The 23,275-nt window shown below is 45.7% G+C and overlaps 2 protein-coding genes across 8 annotated transcripts; one reads left to right on the forward strand and one right to left on the reverse strand.

Moving 5' to 3' along the window:
- The first annotated feature begins 494 nt into the window (after window positions 1-494).
- On the forward strand, window positions 495-11,882 carry mtTFB1 (mitochondrial transcription factor B1). Its single transcript, XM_089552672.1, has 5 exons — window positions 495-945; window positions 2,822-2,904; window positions 3,867-4,141; window positions 10,358-10,511; window positions 11,369-11,882. Exons 1-5 carry the CDS (start codon window positions 649-651, stop codon window positions 11,550-11,552), a joined length of 993 nt encoding a protein of 330 aa, XP_089408798.1. The 5' UTR covers window positions 495-648; the 3' UTR covers window positions 11,553-11,882.
- A 3,573-nt stretch (window positions 11,883-15,455) lies between these two features.
- Window positions 15,456-21,792, reverse strand: LOC149336169 (ubiquitin-conjugating enzyme E2 W). Of its 7 annotated transcripts, none has more exons than XM_089552676.1 (7): window positions 21,724-21,792; window positions 21,494-21,603; window positions 21,022-21,149; window positions 20,331-20,433; window positions 19,387-19,542; window positions 18,072-18,147; window positions 15,456-16,052 (listed from the first exon to the last, which is right to left on the reverse strand). In XM_089552676.1, the coding sequence occupies exons 2-7, from the start codon at window positions 21,506-21,508 to the stop codon at window positions 16,039-16,041; spliced, it is 492 nt and encodes a 163-aa protein (XP_089408802.1). In that variant the 5' UTR covers window positions 21,509-21,603; window positions 21,724-21,792; the 3' UTR covers window positions 15,456-16,038. The 7 variants fall into 7 exon arrangements, with proteins under 7 accessions (XP_089408802.1, XP_089408804.1, XP_089408799.1 ...); XM_089552678.1 differs by having other exon boundaries at window positions 21,022-21,113; window positions 21,724-21,783; XM_089552673.1 differs by adding an exon at window positions 21,208-21,287 and having other exon boundaries at window positions 21,022-21,113; window positions 21,494-21,761.
- Window positions 21,793-23,275: the final 1,483 nt, after the last annotated feature.

Below are 23,275 nucleotides of genomic sequence, written 5' to 3' on the forward strand. Positions count from 1 at the left end.
GTTACAGCTACTTAGGGGCAGTGGGGTGATAACACTGTGATCGTCCCTTCGACATCTCAATTTTCGCAACACCACCTTCGTGCAACCAAGTGGCATAAGATTTCTCTGGTGATAACGTCGTTTTAACCAGGGTGCAGTTAAACAGTTGGAACTTAAAGCTGTCGTAGCGAAATACGTAAAGGAAGGAGTGAAAGGTGCAGAGAAGAAACAGGCAAGGTTTGCGCTTGCTAACGCAGCATAGCGGCAAAGCGTTTTCGTTCACAAAAAGAAACGAAACCGAAACTCTGTCGCTAGTTCCGTAGGCTGTGTACACACGTAATATAAAATATGTATAAAACGTGCTATAAACAACAGAATCATTCGAAAGCATTTTAATTTTAATAGTAATGTTTTATTGCTATCTTGAATCGCTGCACTTTTCTGTTCTTTCCGATTCTGGTTTGCTTTTTTTATGTGACTTCCGCCTTCGCGTTTCCGGTGTCTCGATGTTTTGAAGGCAAGAAGCAGCATGGCGACATGCATGGCGAAGTCAACGTGCGCGAAACTTGCTAAGAGTGAAAGTCCGTAGTTGTTGCGTTAACTTGCTCGCCCTTAACTGATCCCTGCCGAGTTTTTTACACATCTGTCTTGTGTTCCGCGCTCGCTCAGATGTCAGCTGCTCAGGGCATGCGCGCAGCGGCGGCAACGTGCCGGCTGCCGCCGCTGCCCTCAGCGCGCGATCTGCTGCGCATGTACGGCATCCGCGCGATGCGAAAGCTCTCCCAGAACTTTCTTCTCGACCCCAAGCTCACGCGGCGGCTCGTGCGGGCCTGCGGCAGCGTGCGCGACAAGCACGTGATCGAAGTCGGCCCCGGACCGGGGTGCCTCACCAGACCACTGCTCGAGCTCGGGGCCCGTCAGGTCGTGGCCATCGAGAAGGACAGCCGATTCGAGCCCACGCTGCGGGTGGGTAACATTTGCAGAGCTGCCCGCAGCATTCTTCCTACACCTTCCCAATTGGGCACTGAAACACCCTTAAATGTCATGTGGACGTTTAGGATGTCCACGGGACGTCCGAGAGAGATCCAGTTCCCATTGGGTTTCTATCCGGGATGAACGAATCTCGATGGGGGCGGAATGCGAAGACCTCTGTGTGCTGTGCAATGTCAGTGCACGTTGAAAAATCCTAGGTGGTCTAAATTAATTCGGAGCCCTCCACTGAGGCGTGGCTCTTAGTTATCCCTGGGTGCGCGAGGTAACGATTGTAATGAACGTCTCTCTTGAGATACGTATGCGCGGTTTGAACTCGCGTCCCCTAACGGAGGCCACGAGCTAGGACTGTGACCTCCACCTTATTCAGATAAGAACGCTGTCTGGGCGGTATGAAATATATTAAACAAGCTTTGAATTAAAGTAGGTTGCAGACGTTTAAACAGTCTTGAGAGCCAGGCTGTAGACACACTGTGGACATTCTTTGCTTGGTTTTGTATAGGCTGCGCGGACATATTCCGTTCATACAACGAACTGTACTCAACTTTCATTCTGTCTTCACTTTCGCTGTGTTTATTCTCCTCCTATGTGTAAGGCAGTCAATCAGGCACTGCCTGGTTTAACCTCCCTGCTTGTTTTCTCCCGCTGTCCACTGTCCGAGTGAAGACTATGCGGTAATGAGTTCCTACGCACCTAAAGAGAAAAGCCATATGCCTCTCTTTAGCTGGATTTGCTGTTTCCGGGGTGAGTTCGAGTTAAGCTACACTCTCGGGTAGGAGCGTCATTCTTGCTCTGCATCGTTGTGTTACTCAACAGCATACATATATGTTTCCAGTGCTGTGGGTTCTGAAAGGCACTACACAGGTCAGATTACAAGCTCTCTTTGTCAGAACCTTCGGGAATTTTCGCCCTCATTATGGGGTTCCTCCATTTTCCCCAGAGGGCCCACTCTCTGACCAACGTGACATTCTCATACCACTGACTGAAGATATCAATAGATAGCAGCGCTTAAACGCTGTAAAGTAACTGATTGCAATTACAATTATTTCAGTGGTCAGTCCCTAAATGCAACTGAACAATTAAAGAGACTTATCGATTGCTTTTACTTTATATCCATTAGTGTAAGACATAAATACGAACCAGAATAAGGCTAATGTGGCTTCCTTGATCTTTTGTATGTTGCAGTTCTTGCACTGTTTATTTTCATCTGTGGTAGTTTTTTCTTTTTCAAGTTTTCTTCGGTATTTTTTTACGCGTTTTCTTGTGCAAACATAAGCAGCGACATTGAAGACTCCCCTGTGTACGTGCTGGTGGGAAGGGCGGAGATGTAACGTACGAAGACTTTGTGCATCAGCTCGTTGTTACGCAAAGTGTCTCGCTTTGTTGCTGTTTGCACTCTGAGGAGACAAAGCTCAAGCTCACTAAACAAAACGTGATGTTCTGTAGTGCCGTCGTGAACAAATACCAACCGCGGAACACGGTGCTCGTCATGGGCAGGCAGCTCGGGCTTGAGTGTCCTGGCATCCTTGCTGACGCGGCTTTCCTCTGCTCTACCATTGTATCCCTATCGCGAAGGAATATCCCGAGCTAGCACCAATGTTTCCATCCATTCTTCAGGTTCTCACAGTTATACCAGTGGTTACCAAAGGGAAGGGATTATCCTTTTTCGTCTACCACTCCCTGCTTTGTCACACTGCCAAGGTCATGGGAATGGGACGATGCCATTGGCTGGAAGGGGGATCCTTTGGTGGGGAAAAGGGCATGTATTTTAACCCTGTTCAGAATGTATGAATACCAGAATGTATGAATAAATTAGCCATCTGTAATCGAACCACATGTTCTCTGCTTACAGATTCTCTCTGAAGCCACTGCAAACAGGCTACATGTAGTGCTGGGTGACATCTTTCACCAGCAACTGGAGGACTTCATACCAGAGTGAGTGTGGACGCCATGAGGTTGATTCTCATGAATATGCCAAGAATTGTTGCTAAGAAAATTGCATTTGAAAATTTTCTACCTGCGCAGTTCAAAATTGTTACATCTACGCTAAAAAAAAAAAGACTCTGTGATCACTGTTGTGAAGTGCATGGTGGTGTGGGCTAGTCTCCGGGGCCCATGCCCAAAGTATTGTGTCAATTGACCACCGTTTTCTAGCTGACTCGGCCGGTGAGAGCAATGCCAGTATTGTTTTCTTTGCTTAAAAGATACTATAGCATTTTTCACTGTAACTACCATCTTTTTCTTTAAAGGGAAACTGCATAGGTTTTAGAAATCAACGAGCTTAAGAGGGTCGAACGTGTGAAACTTGCTGGTAAAGCATGCGAAGACTTTACTGGGCTAGCACTTAAAATATTGAAGTAATCGCCGCTTAAAATACGGACGCCCTTCAAGCTTCTCCGCATCGCACAACGCCAAGTGGGTGGCGCATGATGAGGTCATCGAAGGTATCGGTACATTTCCAACGCCCAAACGCCTGCTTTGAAGGAAAAAAAAACTACACCAACGAAAGCAAACCCTGCCGAGAGTTGTTTGATAGCGTCTAACGAGTCAGGGCAGGGTGTGGCTGACGACAGCAGTAATTTGAAATCATACCTTCCGTGACGTCACGGTTAGTTTTCCTGCACTCCTCCGGTGCATTGAGGAGAAGCGCAAAATTCAATCGTCGATTACGTCACTATTTTAAATGCTAGTGCAAAAACACTTGGCATGCTTTACCTACAGCCTATATAGATGTGAATCCTCGAATATCGCGAAATTCTCAAAAAAGTGTTGCAGTTGCCTTTTAAGACGCTGTAATCTGTTGACACAAGCCAACTTCAGTTTGTTCTCAGTGTCCCTTTAAGCCCTAAGTGCCACGTACCTCCTTTTATTGACGACCGCTCCTTTGACCAAGCCAGGGAGCTGGGTGTGCCGTGGGAGTCGGACGACCTGCCCGGGGTGCAGGTGGTGGGCAACCTGCCGTTCAGCGTGGCCAGCCCCCTGCTCATCCGCTGGCTGCGGCAGATGTCCCTGCGCGAGGGCCCCTTCCGGAGGGGGCGGGTGCCCCTCTCCCTTACCTTCCAGCTGGAGGTGGCCCAGCGCATTGGGGCCCCCGTGATGGACCCCCAGCGCTGCCGACTCTCCATCCTCTGCCAGAGCTACTGCACCACCCAGCATCGGCTCACGCTCAACGGTGCGCGTCTTTCCTCCTCCATGTTGAGGCGAAAGCCTTCAATGGCTCATACTGTCGTCCGTTAACAGAGGGTGTGACACATGGAACTAAAAAATATAGAAGAAAATCAATGGTTTCTTCAGATAGAGGAGGAAAAAATGAACCTAGAAGACAAGTTTGATCACTTGAAATTAATTAGTTAATTAATTATAGACAAAAATTTTGAAATTGCGTCAAAATAGCGCCGACGTCGATATAGCCATGAGAACGGTGTGACGTCACATCCACCAGAAGTCGTCACAACGTAGGGAAAATTATCACAGAAGAGTCGGAAAAACGTCGGATTTGTGTCAGATTAGATGGAAAAATGTGTAATTAAGCTTAATAAACACTTAACATCACTGAAAGATGTATAATTTGGGATCACCAAAAGAAATTTGGGTATCGATATAGCCACGGGAACGGTGTGACGTCACATCCACCGTAAGTCGTCACGGCATAGTGAAAATTGTCACAGAATGGTCAGGAAAACATCAGATTTGTGTCAAATTAGATGGAAAAATGTGTTATTAAGTGTGATTAGCACTTAAAGGTGCACTGAAGAGGATTCTGAACATGTCTTTTTGCCGCGGGAACTCGATCCACACGTTCCTAGCATTCTTAGAAACAGTGACTTATTGCCCTGTGTGGCCGATTTCCCCAATTAAAACGAATTAGCGTCCGGCTCCCGCCTTTTTTTTTTTAATTCTGCCTCGTACGGTGGGCGGAGTCGACCAACGCGTGGAGCGCCTTTCACCCAGTCCCGTGGAGGCTTTGCTTTCGCTTTATTTTGTTTTTTAGGTTTCCATGAATAAATAGTTTCATTCGCAGATAATATAGCCGCAAAATAAGCCCGAAGAAATAAAAATGCGCGCGGACTATTTGCTACTACGGACTACTACGTATTACTCCGCCGATGGCAGAGCGCAAGCCGCCACGGGACTGGGTGAAAGGCGCTCCACGCGTTGGTCGACTCCGCCCACCGTACGAGGCAGAATTAAAAAAAAAAAAGGCGGGAGCCGGACATTAATTCGATTTAATTGGGGGAATCGGCCACACAGGGCAGTAAATCGCAGTTTCTAAGAATGCTCGGAACGTGTAGATCGAGTTCCCGCGGCAAAAAGACAAGTTCAGATTCCTCTTCAGTGCACCTTTAAGGTCTCCGAAAGATGTATAATTTGGGTATCGATATAGCCACGGGAACGGTGTGACGTCACATCCACCGGAAGTCGTGACGGCATAGTGTCCCCGGCTTTTGCCTCTCAACACTTTAGTTGCCAAAGTGTCCTCGCAATTTTGTCTTCTGCTTGTGTCTCTCCTTTGAAGCTTTGGATATCATGAAAAGAATGATGCAAAGCCCAACAAGACAAGTTGAAAATGCACAAGCGCTAATATAGTCGCATACAACTCAAGAATGAAGAGGCAAGTAGGAGCCCCTCCTGCCAGCGGCGTTGACCGATTCTCGTCCTCTTCCCCTTGACCGATCCCCTCATACCTGTTAGCATGAAATCGGAGGCAGTGGCAGATGAAGTGGGAATAACCGCAGCTTCATTGGATTAACTGTGACATCATAAAAAATAAGTCGATGCTATTGGCTGAAGGGCTTCCTGTGAAGAACATCTGCCGTTTCATTCTTGATTTGTATCTGACTACAGTGTTGCTTCCATCTATTTATTTCAGCATAGTATCATGAAGTAGAGTCAACTCTCAATAATTTGAACTCAAAACAGAACGACAATTTGTTTGAATTTTGCACTGTTATGTTCAAGTTATGTTCATTATGCAAGTTAACGAGAGCCTTTTTTGTAACGGTGCCGATAAATTTTGCATACCATATTTTTCAGTGTATAAGATGCACCCGCCATATATGCAGGCTGTCATTGAAAAAGTTGGTATATAAGACGTACACGTGTATAAGACACACCCCACTTTACCCAGTTAGGCTAGTAAGGCTTAATTAAACACGCTTGCGCGACCAAGTGATCGAAAATAGGCAACGCTCGCGCCATACCCGCCCATGTTTTAGCAAAAAAGAAAGAAAAACGAAAGAACTCTCCTTATGTTCAAACAACTCTTTATTTTTACTTAAAACCTTCGAAGTCTTCATCTTTGGATGCACTATGAAAAAGTTCGCCCATTTCTGGAGGCAATGCGGCTGAAACATTCTCTTCGCTCTACGTACACGGAGCGAACAAAGTTGAGAAGGGTAACTAAAAAAGAACGGCGGCTTGTCTTGGGTTGTGACGATGGCGAGAAGCGCGATTGTCGCCATCTTTTGGCATTTCACATTACTTTTGCTTGGGGCCTCCGAAACGGCCATGTGTTTGTGATCCCGGAAGTTGTCATCCCCGCCGTTTCGTGATAAAGTTCACCCAAAAAACTTGCGCACGGCGGTCCCGGTATTGAAGTATTAACTGTGTTACAACCGCGTTATTGGTAGTTAGTGATATTTTTTCGGTTAAAAAAGCTTGAACATGAACCGGGGTAATTTCTGAACTCACAAAAAAAACGCGAAATTCGTGTATAGGACGCACCAGCAAGGTTTTTGAAAAAAATCCGCATCTTATGCACCGGAAAATACGGTATTTAAAGGTTGTTTTTATTTGAAAGACTCACACCTTGAGATGTGTGAAGTATGCAACATAGCTTAAAAGTGTCTGTGTAATGGACAACGTGGTTATTGTCAACAATCAATTTAGCTTGGTATCGCACATTTTTCCTGGAGCAGCCTGACGGTCAACCTTAAAAGCCTGTGAGGTAATGTTTCTGCATCTCTTAAGGTCCATGGCTTCACTCTTGCTAGCCATTACCACTCCTTGTTGTGGAAACATTAGTTACAATAATAATAATGATAAAAATAAAGTGAGGAGTTGTCCTACGCCATATTGATTTCTGTTTGCCACCACACAACCGCATATATCGGTTGTTTTTGGGTATTGTTCAGGAGATCAGTAAAAACATCAGCAGTTTTATTAGTCAGGGTCAACTGCGTTTGCAAATGAAAGGACCTCTTACACTTGTTGATGGATGCATGAGCTGTACATTGTCATTCTGCTTCACAGGCTTGCATGTGCCGTCACAACTATGTCACGCTTCATGAAACTGGTTTACTGCATGAACCTCAAATTTGAATTGAGATGCACTTTTGAAAGTACTTGGTACTTGGACACATTTGTGGCATCAACAAATATCATAGGCTCTCATTAATTCAAACTTGCTTAATTCACACTGCTACGTTTGTCTCATCGAATCAATTTTATATTAAAAAAATGTCCATTTAAAAACAAACTCCCTATAATCTGACAAATTTAATCATTTTGCCAATTTTTTGTTCCTCTCAAAGTTCGAATTATTGGGAGTCAAATGTAGCATCAGCAACGAATCAGATGTGAACAAGAGAACTGAAGTGCCAACACAGAAACACCAACATATTAGCTGCCGGAGAGTAAAAATTAGGAGACACTTAGGCACTGCCTAAGAGTTCTAGTGATAGCATGTGTGTTTTTTTTTCGGTTATGACATTCTACACCACTATTCGTTATATACGATGCTTTCATTACATCCGTATTTTCAGTTACGACATACTGCACCATATTTGGTTACAACATGCTTCACCACTCTTTGCTATATCCGTGTTTTCAGTCATGACATGCTACGCCACTCTTTGTTATACCTGGTGCTTTCATTATATCTGTAATTTTGGTTACAACATACTACACCACTTTTGTTATATCTGGTGCTTTCGGTATATCTACATTTTTAGTCGCACCATACTATACTACCTTCGTTACATCCGGTGCTGTCGTTATATTTGTATTTTCAGTCACAACACACTACAGCACATTCGTTACATCCGGTGCTTTCGTTATATCGCGTCCCTCATAGCCTGAGTTGCTTTGGGACGTTAAACCCCAATAAACCAACCTTTTTTTGAGTCGCTACATACTACAGTACTCTTCGTTATATTCAGCCGCCGCAGTGGCTCAGTGGTTATGGCGTTCAGCTGCTGATCCAAAAAGACGCGGGTTCAATCCCGGCTGTGGCGATCAAATTTTGATGGAGGTGCAATTCTGAGGCTCGTGTGCTGTGCGATGTCAGTGCACGTTCAAGAACCCCAGGTGGTCGAAATTTCCGGAGCCCTTCACTACGGCGTCCCTCATAGCCTGAGTCGCTTTGGGACGTTAAACCCCAATAAACCAAACCAAACCTTCGTTATATCCGGTGCTTTTGTTACAATTAGCTGAGAAACATTACTGCATCTGCACACTACTCTATTCACATTGCGGCGTGAGGACCATATGCTTCATGCCAGCACATATGTACACTGGCATCTCTAAGCCATATTAAGGAATGCACATAGAACCGTGGAAGGGGTTGGCAATATCTTTCGGTACAGCTTTCACATGATTCCTGACAATCTGTTCATGACAGCACAATGAATTATTACCCAAGATTGCCTCATATACATCATACAAGGTCTCCATAATTTTTCCGACACGTTTCCGAGGCCTTCCTCTCAATCCTAGGTCACGGCAACAGCTTTTCGATCATACGAGCTGTAGACGCTATCGCGTAATGCAAGCGAGGTTGATTAACACTGCTAGAGGACAGCCTTCGCGCCTTCGAAGTGAAATTACTCTCTGCTAGTATTGCGCTTTGCCATCTAAGAGCTTGTTATTTTGCTGTTTGTGGTTTAGTTATCTTGTTTGCATTTCATGTGCTGCTGATAGTACACTGCCATTGTGTCAGGTGGGACTCCAAAAGAAGTTGGGACTCTTTAACCCTTTTGCTGCCTCTATATAGGCACTTAAATTTTATCACGTTTCCTGGCCATTTTTTTTTCATGGCACTACTGCAAGGACTAACACACAGTGAGGCACCAGCCATACCTCTCATTGCTGTCTCCTGTCGATGATCACTGTTTGTGAACTTATGATTCTGGTTTACCTGTGGTTCTGTATGAGATGTGTTTTAATTTATAATGGGGTGAGCTTGTTATCAGCTATATTGTAGCAACAAGTCAGGTTTGGTAGCACTTGTGACGCAGTAGTTAAGGGGGGACACTGGTCTTGGGCCTATTTTCCTTATCTTCAGTCCAATCCTAATGAAACTGCACCACCTTGCTCAGTTTTTTATGCTGATTTCAACAATGAAATTACCTTTCTCATAAATTAGCCAGTTCCCAAGATAATTGATTTTAATTAGTCATTCATTAGTACCTCGGTGCAAAAAAACTGCTCAATAAAAAATCATTTTTAATCCATGGCTACATAGTATGGTGAGTAGAGAGTGCAATAATCAAAACCATTTTTCCATTTTACCCCCATTAGTAATTTTACAGTACTTGGAATATCTATGTCCAAGGTGTGAGTGTAATGCATCGAAAACATTGCGAAATTATAAATTTTTGAAGTGCAATTGAACAAATCTGCTTCGATTATTGCACACACTGTGCCTTCAGCTTCTGTTACCAAACAGTATGACATCTCTGTCTGTCCTTGATGTTGAGATAGTGACATACTAAGACAGCCGGATGTCCAAAATTTTCATGCCATTAAATTTCCTGCTCCTGCATCAATTCAGCCCGCACAATGATCTGAATTTAATATTATGGTCGAAATGTTTATTTTTTGAAGGAAAAAATTGGTACAGTTGGAGAATAATAGCTGTAGATTCCACAAATGTCACTTTTTGAAAATCGATTTTTTGGTCATTTTTTGGTCTGAAAGACCAATGTCCCCCCTTAAGGCAGTCGAGGGCTCGTTACAGATTTAGCATGGTAGTGGAGTGTACTTATAAACACTTATTTCCCTTAGGCGTGCTTATTTTGGTGGATGTAATGTAGGGATGAAGGGGACAGGTGAACTATCTGCATTTCAATAGTTGAATGACATGGTGGCAGTAATGCAGCTGTTAGTCATTGTCGTCACTTAGTGGATGTTCCGAAGTTGGTCAGCTACGAGTGGTGCTTGTAGAAGCAATAAATGGGAACGCCGTTCGTCCGTGGCATGGTCAGGAACTGTCGAGGTTATGATGGTTAACTTATTACCATGTTCCATGCGCAGCTGTTGTGAAAAGCCTTGCACTTCCAAACTGCCTTCACTCCTCACAGCAGAGAGGTAGCTGGGAAAATTTCTGTTTCTGCCGGGCAGGCTGAAAAGTTCTGCATGTGTAAAAGGGAATGTGCTGTGCTTTCAGGCAGCAGCTTTGTGCCCCCAGCAGCTGTTGATGTTGGCCTGGTGCGATTGGTGCCCCTGAAGGAGCCGATCATTCAGCAGCCGTTCGACATGATCGAGAAGGTCATCAACTGCCTCTTCAACGGCCGCCAGAAGGTGCTCACTAATGGAATCAAGTGAGTTGAACAAGTCGTGCCTTCCTGTGCCGACAGAGCACCACGGTATGCTTAATCGAGGAGTGTGTTCTTAGTGCAAGGCAAGGGGGATGCTGTTGATGCCTGTGTCACCTTTTTCATCAGGAGCATGAAGATAATTATCATTGCTCTGTGCAGTCTTATGATCTGGTCATGTGCCGAGCTCAGGTTCCTCAGATTGTTTCTTCTTTTTCTTACAATTTAGCTTCGTTGTTGTTTTCGGTGCTTCTTAGTTATTTCTGCATGTGCTGAAACAGGTCGGCAATTTAGGCAGAAGCACTCTACCGGTCCTCATGGGTGAGGCAAACTGGTGACGCTTTACAAAGATGTTGCAACAGAACAGAGAACTGGTGCTTTTTGAATACTATGATGAAAAAAGTGACCTGGTATAGAGGATAAAGACACCATGAACAATGTTTGCCTTTTGTAACAATGCAACAATGCTTTGTGCAACAATGTGTAGTTGCACAAGGACCAGTCAAAGGCTTTATATGGCGAGGATTCAAGGAAGGCATCCTCATTGGCTGATGATCTTGGCTACCAGTCATGAATCAACTGTACAGGTGCCGTCAGAAGCGAATGAAAGGCAATATTAACGAAAAAATTTAATCATTGCCCCCAATTCAAGCATCGTTGAATACATATGTGCAGCCTAATATCGATTGTGTGAATTGCACTGTGCACCAACAAACATGGACCATTATGCTTTAGATTTAAAGAAATTAAATTTTTTGACAAAGTTGCCTTCCATTTATACTTTTGATGGTGAGTGTAAGTACATGCATTTGATCACCAGTATTCAAGTAGTTAACATGTGTTACCACTGCTTTGCTTCACAGGAACCTGTTTCCCCGCCACCGTGAAGAATTAGTAATGAAGCTTGCGAACACTGCTGATGTTGACCCTACAACAAGGATAATCCAGCTCACTGTGGAGGAAGTTGGCCGCATCTGCCACGTCTACGAAGAGTTCTGCGCAGAGGAGCCAGAATTGTGGCGTTACAATTTCAGGCTTGGCCGGTGACGCTGGCCGTTCTAAAGAGGTCTCGCATCTTGTGTGTTGTAAATATTGTTTGTTGGTTCCTCTGTGGTAGCCACCTTAGCGTAGGTGTGTCAGACTTGTTTCCGCGCTATCTGTTGAGCACAGTGTCGTGACTGTTTCACGGTGAAGCCACCACTATTGGCACTTTCCGGTGTCGATTTTGACTTGCACTTTTGCAGTCGTGCCCTTGCAGTGGTACCTCTTACCAGCACCGGTACTGTTATTAATAAACTGGTTTGCTGGTAAACTAGGGACTGGTAATCGCTAATAAACCACGTGGCACTAGTGTGCTGCTTGCTTATGTGCCCATGATGATCTTCTGGTGTCCTTTGCTTCGTGAGCTTGTGAACCACTGGCACAAGCTTAAGCGCCTGAGAAACATGACGACTATTTCTGGATCACTTGTGCAACGGCTCCACAGGTGTCATTTCCATATAACCTGTGAGGTGGCTCAGAGCCTCACAGTCCTTCCTTTAAAACTGTGTGCGGGTTTCTTTCAGTTTTGAACTTCAGGTTGACACATGCTGCCTTTCTCGACTGCTCAAGACAGGAATATAATGCCATGGTGCTTAGGCCAGTCTGCAGCCTATGTGATCGTGTTGTAAACATTTTAAATCTGCTTGAATGCACCAACAAGCACTATGCAGCAGCGAGCAACATCTATTTTGATTGAAGCAAAGCTAAAACTGGAACGTGTACTAACAACAGCGTGACTACAGGGATGGTGAGAGAAGATGCAGCACAAAGTGCTTGTGCTGCATCTTCTCTCATCCCTGTTGCCTTGCTGTTTTAATATTCCAGGGTTATGCCAACTAGCCCACTTTCAGACCTTATGTTCGATCCTGACCGTGGCGGCAGAATTTCGATGGAGGCGAAATTCTAGAGGCCCGTGTACTGTGCGATGTCAGTGCATGTTAAAGAACCCCAGGTGGTCGAAATTTCCGGAGCCCTTCACTACGGCGTCTCTCGCAGCCTGTGTCACTTTGGGACTTTAAACCCCCCAAAAACCAATTTCATACCTTAGAAATAAGCTAGAATGCTTTATCTAATGTTGTGCCATGTTACACACAATGAGCTTGGTATGGTTATAGTGCCATAGAGACAGTACCTACTATTTACCTGGACTTCTAAGTGACTGGGCTGTTGCCGTGACATACTTGGTTAACAAGAGCCACTATAGAACAAGACAGCAATATTCATGTGCTGCTCTTCAACTTTTTAAGCCACAGGTTTGGACTCTCTCGTTACAAAACTATCAGCACAAGCGCTAGTCTTTGACTACTAGTCAACCCTTCATACCCAAAATTAGCATGTGGAGACTGCCCAGTTCACTATTCTATGTTAAGTTTTGGCCTGCAAGAGCCAACAGCTCACAAAAACGTGATATTGTGGTTCAAATGATATCTTGCCTTACAATGATAAAATCAGGCATAATATATTATTGGTCAATGGGGAAAATTCCAACTTTATTTCACCTCACACAACGGCACGGAACTAGGTGATGACATTTCGGTGAAACTTCAGTACTATCAGCATCTCCTACCAAGTGACTGCATATTACATGCACAGCTAGGCTGTTGTTCGATGCATTGTGGTCTTCTGTTTTAAAGGGACACTGAGGAGAAATTGAAGTTGGCTTGTATTGACAGAATACCAGCTCCTGATTACAAAAACGCCACTCATACTGACAACAAAGCTCTTGTAACGTAGAAAAGAGCAAGAACCAAAATACAGGTATCGCCGCCACAGGCCAAACTCGCAAGTACAAGCTTCATGACGTCATAGGACAAAACAGTGTTGCTAGAACCAATGGTTCTAGCAAAACTGGGACACGAGAAGTCACGAATCACCGAGGCGCAGCCAATGCATGCGCAAATCTCCTTGACGTCGCCAGATGGCGCCACGTACCCGGCAGCTACGCGCGCGGCTGCAGCATTAGAACCAATCAGCGCCTACTTGCTCACGGGCGGTAAGCGGGCTCCCGGTATTCCGCTGACGGTAAGAAGGTACACGGTACGCTTAAGGTGTCTGTTTGCGAGAACTTCGTTGACGACTTCGAGAACGGAATCCGTCGTAACACTGGCAAAACGCCGGTGCAAACGTAAACGAAGCGACGGTAGCGACGGCCGCAATAGCCGATAGATGCCTTCAACGTGCAGCCAGCGGTAGCTTTCTTTTCGGCTGCTGCTAGGCCGCTCTGCTGACCGCCAGAAATCACGGAGTCTGCGTTACGTCATGTGCCACGTCACTTAGTCCTGTGTCGTCATAAGAGAATCCCAAGTGTGAATCAGAGCGGCGGGAAAATCTTTTCAACTTCGAATCCAAATTTCTTAGAAATAAATGCATCTTTCGCTGCCGGCCAAGTGGCAACAAACCCATGAAATGCTGAACTATCGGATTTTGCTATATAAAAAAATATTAATAGAGCTCTCCTCACTGTCCCTTTAAAAGGACTGGCAAATTTTTTTATTTACAGCCTCATCAGTGCATCATTTGATGTGAACAAAGTTGTTGAAAAACGGCACTGCCCTTGCATCACTGACTTGGACAACAGAACAGTAGCAGCCTTCGTAACACAGCAGTGCCGCATAAGTGCACTTTTAAGCATATGTGCAAAAAGTATAAACGAGTATTTTAGCACATGTTTGAGCCTGTGGTTCTGAAGTCTTGTGCCAGAATCTCTTTTAGCTGGAACCGCATTTACGTCTGGTTTGCCACTTTCGCTGGTGTGCCCAATTGTTTAGCATTAGGATCTCTAAAAATGCAAGTCCATAGGTAAAAATTTTTTCCTTATAATAGTTTCTGGCATTTCCAATGCAACCAATCAGAGATTGTGCAGCTGAACATCCTTGTCATTTCAAATGTAACTTATTGTTTCTCTCCAATATTACTTTGTGGCAAAAGCGCCTGAAATCAAACTGTTTGTACCGTTTGTGTAGTGTGCATTGCTTTACAGAAAACGCAACCACACATCTAAAGATCTTTATAGCTGCGTGTTACAGACATCTGCAAATCAATATGCTGTGAACCCTTCCAGACACTCATCATTTTGAATCAGGAAAGCTACTTTCCACCTGAACAGGTTATGCAGGCTTCATGAAGTCTAATTTCTTGATGCAAAACAACAACTTTTAATTCTGAGCAAGCGTGCACATCATTTTGTACGAAACGTCACCATCTTTTTAAATTGCAACACTTCACATAAGCACCGACGAGATCTTTGGGCGAAACTTTATTTGAAAATGGAAACTGTTGTAGAAGCAAAGACGGAAACAATATTGTTACAGACAACAAAATCTGCCCTCATTATGTCAAAAGACATGCTGTCGAACTCACATTTATAAGGAATATTACATACTGCTTTTGCTAGCCAACCTACAAAAAGTATTCCCCAGTCAATATGAAGAGTGCCAAGTTCATGTGAAACAAAGAAATCCCCACTACCTACAACACTATCCAGTAATAAACTGCAATAGGGGATATTCAAAATTCCGCAAGTGCGCTTTCCCGCATAACAATGTTGCCCCAAACAAGATGGCTGACTATGCGTTTCCAGCTGAAACAAAGCAAGAAAGATTGGTTTTTTGTTTGATTCTTCCAAAATACATTTCTTACATTCTATCTACACCTTTAGCGCCTGTCCTGTATCCCATGCAGTTCCTTTATAGCGAAGTCGGCCATCTTGTTTGGGGAAACTTTGTTATGCGGGAAAGCGCACTTGCGGAATTTTGAATATCCCCTATTCTGCCATGTACAGAACTGTGCACAGAGTGTCTGAAAGGGTTGAGTTGCCACTGTTTCGTGAAACTCTCTAATCCAGCACAGTATCACACGCAGCATGGGACGGAAGTCTCGCTGTTCACGTATGCACTGACACCAGACACGTAAAACCAGCAGTGTTTTATTCCTAAAACGCATACATCGCACAACGTTATACTCATGGGGAAAACACACTCATCGTCCTCGGTTGGCTGCAGCACTACTACAACATGTCCATCCAGCGGGCCTTTTTTTTTCTTTTTTTTTCACTACACGTTTCATCCGCTTGGCAGAGAGGGCAGCCACCACCAGATCAGGCTAGCGATTCTAGCTGCGGGACCTTGGCAGCACGAGTCGCTAACGGCACTCTTTCTATGCTCCAAAGAAGAAAACAAAAAACCTCTACAGTTTTATTCATCCAGCGCAGTGCAGCAGGTTGTTGTCCAGCCAAACAGAGCCGGGGTCTGCCCAAGCACAGCAGGCAGCACGTGGAGACTGGCATGGACACACAGTCGTCCACTTGAATCCTCGGCGTGGTGTGGTGCCCAGCGCCCCCTGCAGGCAGCAGAGGGAAGCGCACTGCCATGGGGTGCGGAGACGTGCTGGACAAAGCGCTTTATACTTCAATGATGCGGCAGATGGCGGTGGCCCCGGTGGGTGGGACCGGGGCGGAGTGACTAGAGGTGGGGGGAAGGAGGCGACCCTGGCATCAGACCGAGTCATCTGCAATGCAAGAGGAGGGCGTTGCAGACATCAGTGACTTTCTTGTGTCCTACAAGTGTGTTTGTTCTCCAAGCATTCGCTTACACCACCAACAGAACATCGTCACCACCTGCCTAACTACATTCACTGAAGGACAAAGGCCTCTCCCGTGTCTCTCCAATTAACCCTGTCCTTTGCCAGTTGCGGTCACCGTATCCCCGCAAGCTTCTTAATCTCATCCGCCCACCTAACTTTCTGCCGTCCTGAACTACACTTCCCTTCCTAACGTATTTGTGTTAAAATGCACATGATGATCATCAGTACAATAACCAGCCAGGTTTCATCCACTGCAAGACGGAGGCCTCTCCTAATGCGAGGAGGGTCCAGAAACTGCAACTAAGTCAAATTACATTGTAATGGCAAACACAGATCCATACGTCTTTCCTTTGAGAAAACTGCGATAACAAAAGGGACACTGTAACATCTAGAAAACGTGCACATCAAATCCTATTTCAAGTAAAAAATTAGCTCATGTACGAATCAAACTGAGCCAAATCCACATGTGAGAGCCTTCCTTGTAAGCTTCAGCCTCATATTTCGAGCGTGGTTTCACTTATTCCTCCTCAAGCGCTACTTTATGATCGATTGTAAAGATATGAAGAGATCAGTGGAAGGTCTGAGCCCACAAGACAACAACAAAGGGATAATGCACCCTGCCACTGAGGAAGCAAGGATGTGACTTTGCTAAATTCAACTTTACAGTGTTGGGCTAGTTGGTACTGGCTTTGGAGATACAGTATTATTATACTAGCGAAATCGGAGAGACAGACAGGAAATGACAAGACTAGTGGTTGTCCTGTCATTTTTTTTTTGTCCTGTCTATGCCTACCATTTTGCTACTAATCCTGAGTTTAAAATACTACAGTGAAGTAGAAGAAGTTCTAAACCCCATTCATCCTTGCTAGTAGACTTTTCCGCTGACAAAGTGAGAACACAAGAAAAGAAGACAGTCATGTCGACGCATTCACATTTAATATACTTGTTTGTGTTGGTGAAGTACACAATGAATTTTCTAATTGGTTTCTGCTCATTTCACTGTACAATTACTATCATTATTTTCGCAAACAGAGTTAAAAATCAAACTGAAGAAATACTGGAACAAAACAGCATCAAAGCTAGAGTTTCACACTAAAAAGGGCCAAAACGAAAGTTAGCATGCTGATAATGGCCAATTTTCAGTACATGATGGTGTACAGTTACACTAACTTGCATGTAAACCGTATCATAAAACAGCATGGCTAGCACTATGGTTTATGCGGGTAAAGAACTCTCGTTTTGCTCAGTTTGCTTAGGTGTACTGGGCTCATTTCGGGAAAAAAAAAAAAAATTCCCCGGCGAGAGTACATTGTATACAATATGCGAAATTTCGGATGTTTGAAACATACTCCCATGCTACTACAGATGACACGAATATGCGAGCTATGATCGCTCCCTTGAGCACAAAGTGCTGTCTGCACATCACCATGCAGTACAGACCACAAGCAGTGGACAGTGGCACGAGGCCATGAATAAATCCCGTCAACTCTAAACAGTTTTGCATGAATGCCTTTCCGGTGAATCTGCATAGGGATTTTGTTTGTTTTGGATGATACGAATACCTTTCGCGACCCCATGATATTCGTATCATTGAGATTCTTCTGTATATATGTTTTGACTATCATCATGTGCCAACAACACTTAGCGTTATTGGCACTGGCACAACCTCAGAGGCTGAGGTAAGCTCTTTCATAATGCAGGCAACACTTATGGGTAAGGGCAGAGGGCGGGGGGTCAGTTGTTGGTGAACCACGCCTCCATACATGCAGCTGCAAGAAACAGTGCATCAGAACGTGCAAAGCTAGTGTCACTCAATGCCTCCTGTGTGCTGTGTCTGCTTTGAAAGGCGCAACAGCAGGAAACCCCTGCATTAGGAGCCCAGTATCTAGAAGGGACGGCATAGAGCAAGCCTGCAACAAAAAAGAAAAGTGACGGCAAGCTCACCGTGGTACCACCACTTGGTCTTCTTGGGGTTCTTGTTGCAGGTCTTTACATACAGTGAGTTGTCAGGTGGCCGCTTCTGCGGTCAACAGAAAACGGAGACAAGAATACCATAGAGCTAATTAGTTCTTTATCCCAACTCCACTTGCGAAACTGTGGATGGACTTCACATGTATCAAGCACTTTCATGCCCCTCAGTGGAGAGTACACAACGATCTAGAGGTGGGTCACACCAGGGAATGATATGAACATGCATGTCCCAAAGCATTTAGCACAATTCCTAGAGGAGGAGTAGATTTCAGCTAACAGAGTGAGTAACCACTACCATCTACCTGAGTGAAACGATACAGAGGAAAGTTTTAAAGACTTTGTTCATACGGCTGCCAATGTATGGATGCTAACTAGTAATCACTCCCTCATTGAATATGCACGATGTAACATGCCACTGCCTTTAGGACAGGAAAAGAACGAGGAAGTTATGAGGAAAGAAACTGCCACACTCTGTAGACATCTAAAGTGCACCAGCAGAGAAGTGATGATGTGTCAGGTTTTGAAAACTTAGTGGACATGAAATGTCTGTCATGAAAGATGCTTCCTCTTACTCTCTCCTGCTACTATTGACTGGTGTGCTGAGGAGTGCACAATGGGTAGCACATGCAATGGTCCCAAAACTTGGTCGATATATTTCCCTGTATACATTCCACCCCCACCCGCCCATACTTTCAAATAATGCACTGTCCCCTCTTCTCATGCAACGGTAATATCCAATTTTTGCCGGGTCACCAGACGCGATCCTGACACAACAAGAAACCACCAGAAATTCTGAAGCCGGAAAGGAAAAGGAGGACTTCTGTTGCGTCATTACACTGAAAACTTTCACACTTCATGCTGTGTTTTTCAGGGGCCTCCTCGGATGTGAACAAGCTAACTCAAGCCTGTGAGGGGGCTGGTAATTGACACTCTTTTAGGGCAGCTTTCCAGTGACCTGTGACATCTTCCTCGGGCCCCTGTTCCATGTTTCAATCCCTTGCTTTGCTTGCAATGCCTCCTGTGTTAGGATGGTTTCTAAGAACTCACTGCGGTGTGAACACTGCCACTTTGATCAGGTTTCTTTCTTTGAAAGGACAGCATATTCACAAGTTCCCCCACGAAAAAGAAGACAAAGGAACGCAGCTAGATGACTTGAGACAAAGCATCACAGGTCTTATGTGCTGCACTGGGCCTACCCCTGTACAACTTCTATCCCACTAGCAAAGGCTAGGGGAAGGGACAGGGCAAAGAAATGGCAGCTTTGGCAACCCTCTGAGCAGTAGAGTACCTTCTCCTTGCAGCTGGACAGCATGGAGACTATGCTGAGGCAGACTGACTGCACAGACAGGGCGGGCGACCAGTCATCCGTCAGGATGGACAGGCAGATGTGGCCGTTGCTGTAGACGTGGGGGTGCACTGGAATGTTGGGCCCCAAGAACGTCACCTGCGTTGGCCAACCGTGGTACCTGTAGCCACCCTGCCCACCTCAATCGTGTCCTCCTCTCTGCTACAGGCTTTTTACACAAACGCTCAGAACAGTATGTCCGTTCTCTCTCCTCTAGGTTTCACGCAAAGGTGACACACAATTAGAAGTGAGTAGCACCACCCGCTTGCAAAAAGTGAAATGCAACAAGTGCGGTAAAAGACAGCGCATTGAGATGAATACTTGTAATAGCAAACTTGCAGCTTCTTGTCAAGCCAGTAAAACAATGCACAATGTGATGCAAGCAGGATGCTGACATGCACTTATGACAGCATTCCGTGATGTATAAAAGTTAGCAGTTGCACTACAGTCAGATACAACTCAAAACGGAAGCTGCAAATGCCCTTCATACAAAGCCCTCCAGCCAATAGCGTCAACAGATTTCCATGACGCCGCGGTTCACCAGATTAAGCTGTAGTTATTCCCCGTTCATCTGTAACCCTCTTCGATTTCAAACCAGCAGGTTCAAAGGATCGCTCAAGGGGGATAATTCGTGAAAGGGGAGAATCGGTCAACCCCCACTGTATCCGACTATAGTGAATCCGTGTGTACACACTCTTTAAAATAAAGAAAACAAAAGCCTACTAAGGTAAATGCATTATAATAACTGCAGCTGGCACAATAACACAGTCCATTGTCCAAAATACACACTCTAATCAGTGAGAAAACGGGAAAACGTAAAAAAAAAAGAAAGGCCCTTGTGCTATCTTATCTCGCAAGTGGACATTGCTCGAAAGCAGGCTCTTCACCTCTGGCGAGTCAAACGGGTACTTGGAGCTGAATTTAAACAGCAGTTGAAACTTCTCTCCCTCATACAGCGTGCCCTTGGCACCTTCCATGTCCACGATCCACCTGCAAAACAAATGAGTCGGCAGATTGGCAGGTTTCCAAGGCATTTATCACAGAACGAAGCATGTAGACACCTCCTCAAGCAAGCAGGGGATTAAATATAGCTATTTCACAAAACCTGGCTGAGATCATGCTCCACAAAAAGGAAACAGATTATGAATGTGTGCCAACCAGGACAACATACTTCAAAAAAGTAGCATTAGGTCTAGTGGGGCTGGTTTGTACTGAGGTGGTGTTTCCTGTGAACAAAGAAACCATAAACTGTGGGTATACAGCGTAGGCGTTAAAAGCTGCAGTCTACACACCAGCAATTGGCTACATTGACTCAACCGCGCAGGGGGGTCAAAGATACCACGGGTCAATATTGCCCACCAGAAGACAACGACGCGGCTGTCACGCGGTGACTCACTGACCACACAGGAAAGATAGCTGCTGTCAGGGATGACCTGGCGTAAGCAAAGAAAGCACCGTGGTGATGTCGCCACAAAGGATGCTACGGTTGCGCGATCCCGCGCTCACATTCACCAATGACAGCACCGTAAGCGCACCCGACCTGTTGGAAGCGGCATTAAAAAGGAAGGAGGCACCCACTGCGTCAGGTTGGATCCGACGTTGTCGATGTCTACGCTGACACCCGGCGGTGGTTCTTTCTGCATGGAGAGCAGCTCCTTCTGAAGCCTCTTCTGAAACGAAAGGCGCGAAGCCGCCGTGAGGGGCAGCTTCGCTGCCGCGGAAGCCAGCTTGCGGCAGCGGCACAAGAAAGTGGCGGGCACCTACTAGGTACAGACTCCCCGAACTGGACGTGGAAGGCGCTTCCATTAGACACTGGCATGCATTTGCTCCGAGAAGCGCCATTTCTGGGCCCCATGGAAAAACGCAGAGAATATAAGCTCTGCGTTACGCAGCGCTCACGGGAACGACGGCTGTCGCGTCCGCTTGTTTGCGCGGACGGCTCGGCGCTAAGGGCTGCCAAGTGAATTGCCTCTGGGTTATATCGCGATAGCGCTACAGATCGTGCGCTTTGGGATAGTGGTCGCGGCGTGCGACGGAACTTCAAACCAACCTGCATTGACGCCATGGCGTTTCGTTTCGCCTGGTCGATTGCCCTTTTCACATAGACGGCAAATCCGGTAGCCTAGGCATGGCTACGAGTCCCAGTCGCGTCGGACGCTCCTACGGTGGGGAGAAACCATGTAGGAATGCACAATCCGAAGCACCTGTCACAGATAAATCGTTGAAAACAATTCCATAGAAAATTACTCGTAACGCTACTACGAAAACCTGCGAACCCACGTCGGAGTTGTGTTGATCGCTGGATCAACCAGCTGTGCGCGCTTCCCTTGTCTCGAAGCTACAACTGGCGCCACCTCAGTAATCGTTTCGTTATTCCGATTGCGCAGGTTTCGTTTCGTTTCGACGGCGGCAGCCGCGGATTTATGAATTGTAGATACGGAAATTTCTCATTACTGCTGTTTCCACCGTAGAAAACATGCTAACTAGTGAGAGCAACTTAAAAGCGAGTTAAAACCCAAGGAGTTGCTAAAAAGTGAAGGCCGCCAGGCGTTTTAGGCGTTGACAGAGCAATGATTATAGGCAGAAATGATTCCAGGAATGTGTGAAGGTCTGTGGAGTGTGGACGTATCCAAAATTTGTTTCCCGCTCACAGCCCACCAAAACGAAGCACATAAGAAGAGCACATCAACTCGCACAATCACTGTATCGTGTGGTCATGAAAACCTGAGCCAAATAATACAGTTCTATACGCAGCAGGGAACCCATGATCACGCGCGAAGTTGGCGAGCCCTTCCCGGCGACTTTTTCATGCTCTCACCCTCCTCCATCGGTAGCACCTGCGTATACAAGTTGAGAGGTGGCTATTGGTTAGATTCTTTCAGACGACAGGCAGCTAGAGAGAGAGAGAGAATAAACTTTGAGTCTCTTGGATCTTGGCGGCCTGGTCAGCTCTCTCTATGAGCAACGTTTGTTGCCACAGGTTCGCACGGTTTCCCGCTGCTCCTCTGTGGTTGTTATTCGGCTGAAAGGGTTCTTACTGCAGGCCCACGTGATGTGGTTGAGGTTAGCATACTTTCCCTTGGCCGCGGCTGCGTAGCTAGGGCGGGTCAGGACGCTCCGCCTCCGCAGGCGGGGCCGGCGGAGGAGCGCCCACCTTCCAGCGTGCAAAAGGTGACGATATCAGAGGGAAAGACGCGAGGACGTTGAAATTCAAGTATTGATGGTTTGGTTTGCGACTCAGGGTATTAGAGACGCCGTAGTGAAGGTCTCCGGAAATTTCGACCACCTGGGGTTCTTACTGAAAGCGCACGGGCCAATATAATTTCGCCTCCATCGAAATTTGACCACCGCGGTCAGGATCGAACCCGCGCCTTTCGGGTCAGCAACCGAGCACCATAACCACTGATCCACCGCGGCGGCTCAAACTTTGACTACAGATAGCTTAGTTTCTACAAAAGCGCATTAAAAAAATTCTTGCTGGACAATGTTCATGAAACGGCATGAAAGGGGCTCTGAAAAGGGGCTCTCAATAAAATTGCGCTATGTCTAGAGTGTTTAAAGGACACCGGTTCATAAATATCCTCAAGCCAGAATTTTTAATGCGTTCTGGAAGATGAATTATCTGTAGTCAAAATTTGAAATGCTCTGTCTTTGCGCCTTTATCTCCTCTCGTCACTTCTTGCATGCTGAAATGTCAGCGATTTTGCGTCATGCCACCTGCTTTTTTGCGACACGGAGCCTTTGCGCTATCGCGTCAACTATACATGCTATGCACGCACATGTGCCTGGAAAAGGTCGACGTTGCACAGCAAAAAAAAAATGTACCGCCGAC

Source organism: Amblyomma mixtum, chromosome 7, assembly GCF_055824585.1.
Source record: "Amblyomma mixtum isolate Tamu chromosome 7, ASM5582458v1, whole genome shotgun sequence".
Lineage (NCBI taxonomy): Eukaryota > Metazoa > Arthropoda > Arachnida > Ixodida > Ixodidae > Amblyomma > Amblyomma mixtum.

What these genes read in the sequence shown, in the direction of transcription:
- mtTFB1 (XM_089552672.1), top strand. Translation starts at nt 649, where the DNA reads ATGTCAGCTGCTCAGGGCATGCGCGCAGCGGCGGCAACGTGCCGGCTG. An exon ending in GCATCGGCTCACGCTCAACG is followed by an intron (nt 4,142 to 10,357) that starts GTGCGCGTCTTT and finishes CTGTGCTTTCAG; the next exon opens with GCAGCAGCTTTGTGCCCCCA. An exon ending in GTGCTCACTAATGGAATCAA is followed by an intron (nt 10,512 to 11,368) that starts GTGAGTTGAACA and finishes TTTGCTTCACAG; the next exon opens with GAACCTGTTTCCCCGCCACC.
- LOC149336169 (XM_089552673.1), bottom strand. Translation starts at nt 21,285, where the DNA reads ATGGCGCTTCTCGGAGCAAATGCATGCCAGTGTCTAATGGAAGCGCCT. An exon ending in GTCGGATCCAACCTGACGCA is followed by an intron (nt 20,434 to 21,021) that starts GTGGGTGCCTCC and finishes TTTGTTTTGCAG; the next exon opens with GTGGATCGTGGACATGGAAG. An exon ending in TGTCCAGCTGCAAGGAGAAG is followed by an intron (nt 18,148 to 19,386) that starts GTACTCTACTGC and finishes TGTTGACCGCAG; the next exon opens with AAGCGGCCACCTGACAACTC.